Source organism: Arachis ipaensis, chromosome B4 (genome assembly GCF_059453495.1).
Source record: "Arachis ipaensis isolate K30076 ecotype BB chromosome B4, ASM5945349v1, whole genome shotgun sequence".
Classification (NCBI taxonomy): domain Eukaryota; kingdom Viridiplantae; phylum Streptophyta; class Magnoliopsida; order Fabales; family Fabaceae; genus Arachis; species Arachis ipaensis.
The window spans coordinates 105390458-105393899 of record NC_142439.1 but is presented as its reverse complement, the minus strand read 5'-3'; the positions used below and the strand labels follow the sequence as shown (position 1 = coordinate 105393899).

Genomic DNA, 3442 nt, shown 5'->3' with positions numbered 1-3442 from the left:
TATTGGGACTGAGGAGGTTCGGAAGACGGTGGCGATGGGATTGCATGGCGGCTCGATTGGTGAAGGCTGTGGGACAGCGGTATCTAATTAGAGTAGAAATTCCCTAAGATAGATTACCCTTTTTGGTACTATGGCTTAAGTTGTGTTAAGGAATTACATATTATGCTGATTTGGTTTAAAATGCTTTAAGCTTGAATTCTTGTGATGGATATGGAGTCTAGGATTGCCTTTGGTGTCTCGGGGTCTTATATCCTACATCACTGGGCACTGTTACCATACTGAGAACCTCCGGTTCTTATACCATATCTCTGTTGTATTTTTCAGTTGCAGGTCGCAACCCACCTCGGTGAGTTGTCTGGTTGGTGACAGAAGCGGAGGATCCGGATACTTCTTTTGAGTCTTTTGATGTACTTTGCATACTATCTGGTTTCATTTATGGTTGTATATGGCTAGCCGGCTTAAACTCCGCGAGTCGTGGCTAGTGTCTTATGATGTTATACTATTATACTATGATGTTTTGTTATTCGATATCTGTTCTTATGCTTTAAGTCAGTGGCTTCGTTAGTACATTCTACGCTTTTGAAATCCATGTTTTTGAGCTGTATTCTTCATCAAGCTTCTAGATATTATTAATTCCTTCTATATAATATATGTATAATCTTAGAACTGTCGTAACCTTTGATTAACTTTTGCTTTACGACGCGAGGTAAGGCTTAGGCTAATTAGGGTGTTACATTTAGTTGTATCAGAGCGGTTTGTCCTCGTGAGCCTGAGGGATGGACTGATTGTGCTTCATTGCATACTCTGTGTGTCTTTTCTTTGATGCTATTAGGTTATCTGTTTGATATATGCATAGTATGCTTGTTTGTGAGTTCCTGTTTAGGATAAATTGAAGCACTAGACTTTTGATATTGAGACTGATCACCTTGATATCGATTGTTTGGTATAGACAGAAATCCTACATGGCCACTCATGGACGAGGTCGAGCACGTTCACGTGAGGGTAGGAACGAGCAACCAGCGGACAATCATGCTGAATTCATGGCGGTGATGACGAATCTGGCCAACACTATAGAGGCGAATGCTGCTGCGACTCTGCAAGCTGTGCAGAGGCTAGGTCAACCAGTCGGGAACGGCAACAGAAATGGAAATAGCAATGGGAATGGGAATAGCAAAGGGAATGCTCATGATAACGTTGAGGGAAACGGAGATAACACGGGAGGCATTCCGATGACTTTGGCAACTTTCCTCAAGTTTCGTCTGCCCATATTCCGAGGATCAACTAATCCTATTGAAGCGGACCACTAGTTCCAGACCATGGAGCGTGCTTTATAGGCGCAGCATGTTCCACACAATCAGTATGTGGAGTTTTCTGCTTATCAGCTTGCGGGAGAGTCCCAGCCCTGGTGGCAAGCAGAGTGTCACTTGCTACTGCTACAGAATGTTGATGTTCCGTGGAATGTATTCTGAATGGCCTTTTACAAGAAGTACTTCCCTGAGTCTACAAGGGAAGCAAAGGAGATGGAGCTAATACAGCTGAAGCAAGGTTCCATGTCTGTGGCAGAGTACACCAACAAGTTTGAAGAGCTTTGTAGGTTTTATCGGGTATGTCAGGGTAACCCGGAGACTTACGAGAGCTAGAGGTGTATTAAGTACCAGAGGGGTTTGAAGGATAGCATTATGACTACTGTGCCTCCTATGGAGATCCGTGTCTTCTCTGACTTGGTGAACAAAGCAAGGGTGGTGGAAGAATATGCAAAAACAGTGGCTGCATCCAAGGACACTCATAGAGGAGGCAGTAGCAAAGAGCGTGGCAAGTATTACCATCCGAGGTGTCAAAGCTTTAAGAGGGGAGGATATACGTATCAAGATCAGGGAGGTTTCAGGAAGAGCATTCATGATCAGTTTTAGCGGGGCAAGGAAAGAGGAAGTCAGAGTGGGTGCTTCAACTGTAGCTTGCCTGGTCATATCGCGAGGGATTACACTCATGGGAAGAACCCGAATGCGGGTCAGAGTCAACACCAGGGGCGAGTCTTTGCTGTGAATGCCAAGGATACTTCCAAGGCAGATCCGTTGATGAAAGGTAATTGTTTATTTGGTGACAAGACTTTAATTGCATTATATGATACTGGAGCTTCGCATTCGTTTATCTCAATTGCTAAAGTTGAGGAATTAGGCTTGAAAGTGTTAGAGTTACCTTTTGATCTGCATGTACATACCCCGCATCAGACAGTTATGACTAGATCAGGTTGTAGACAAGTAGGTTTCAAGCTTGAGGGTAGAGATTTTGTACATGATTTGATCTGTTTACCTATGGTTGGATTGGAGATGATTTTGGGGTTTGATTGGTTGTCGAAAAATCGGATTTTGTTGGATTGTTTTGAACGGACAATTTGATTTATGCCAGAAGGAGAGAGTGGAGCAGTGATAACTGCAGGATATTACTTGAACTCTGTTATGGTGCACTGTAGTGGGAAAGAGTGTCAGGATTACATCTTGTTAATTGCTAATGCTTCGGGTGATACCCAAGGGTTAGATCAGATCCCAGTAGTTAGGGATTTTCCGGAGGTATTTTCGGAAGATATTCCAGAGTTTCCACCTCAAAGGAAGATTGAGTTTGCGATTGAATTGGTGCCGGGAGCCGGACCAGTGTCGATTGCACCGTATGGGATGGCGCTCTGAAAGAGTTGGCTGAGTTAAAGACTCAGCTAGAGGAGCTTCTGAACAAAAGGTTCATGCGACCAAGTGTGTCGCTGTGGGAGCGCCCGTTTTGTTGGCAAAGAAGAAGGATAGAGGAATGCGACTGTGTGTGGATTACCGCCAGCTGAATAAAGTGACAGTGAAGAATAAGTACCCGCTGCTAAGGATAGATGACTTGATGGATCAACTGCAAGGAGCTGGAGTATTTTCCAAGATAGATTTAAGATCCGGTTACCATCAGATAAGGGTGAAAGAGGATGATATCCCTAAGACTGCGTTTAGGACGCGCTATGGACACTACGAGTTTGCAGTGACGTCCTTTGGGTTAACGAATGCACCTGTTGTCTTCATGGATTATATGAACAGAGTCTTTTATCCCTTTTTAGATAAGTTCGTGGTAGTTTTCATAGACGACATCTTAGTTTACTCTAAGACGGCAAAGGAACATGAGGAGCATTTAAGGATTGTGCTGCAAATCCTGAAAGAGCAGAAATTGTATGCTAAGTTGTCGAAGTGCGAGTTCTGGAAGGAGGAAGTAAAGTTCCTAGGTTACATGGTGAGCAAAGGAGGCATAGCGATGGATCCTTCTAAGGTAGAAGCGGTGATAGAATGGAAAAGACCGATGACAGTGACGGAAGTTAGAAGTTTCTTGGGGTTAGCCAGATATTACTAGAGATTTATTGAAGGATTCTCCCGGATTGCACTACCAATGACCAAGTTGACAAGAAAAGAAGCGCCTTTTG

General features: G+C 43.8%; 1 protein-coding gene across 1 annotated transcript; it reads left to right on the top strand.

The window, feature by feature from the left end:
- The first annotated feature begins 1469 nt into the window (after window positions 1-1469).
- Window positions 1470-2681, top strand: LOC107636726 (uncharacterized). The gene is made up of 4 exons (XM_016340220.2): window positions 1470-1604; window positions 1704-1816; window positions 1955-2338; window positions 2471-2681. The coding sequence occupies exons 1-4, from the start codon at window positions 1470-1472 to the stop codon at window positions 2679-2681; spliced, it is 843 nt and encodes a 280-aa protein (XP_016195706.2).
- The last annotated feature ends 761 nt before the right edge of the window (window positions 2682-3442 follow it).

Excerpts from the sequence above, each read along its gene's own strand:
- LOC107636726 (XM_016340220.2), top strand. The coding sequence starts at position 1,470 with ATGGCCTTTTACAAGAAGTACTTCCCTGAGTCTACAAGGGAAGCAAAG. Across the intron at positions 1,817-1,954 it reads AGTAGCAAAGAGCGTGGCAA|CTTGCCTGGTCATATCGCGA; the intron begins GTATTACCATCC and ends CTTCAACTGTAG. Across the intron at positions 2,339-2,470 it reads GGATTGGAGATGATTTTGGG|TGGGAAAGAGTGTCAGGATT; the intron begins GTTTGATTGGTT and ends GGTGCACTGTAG.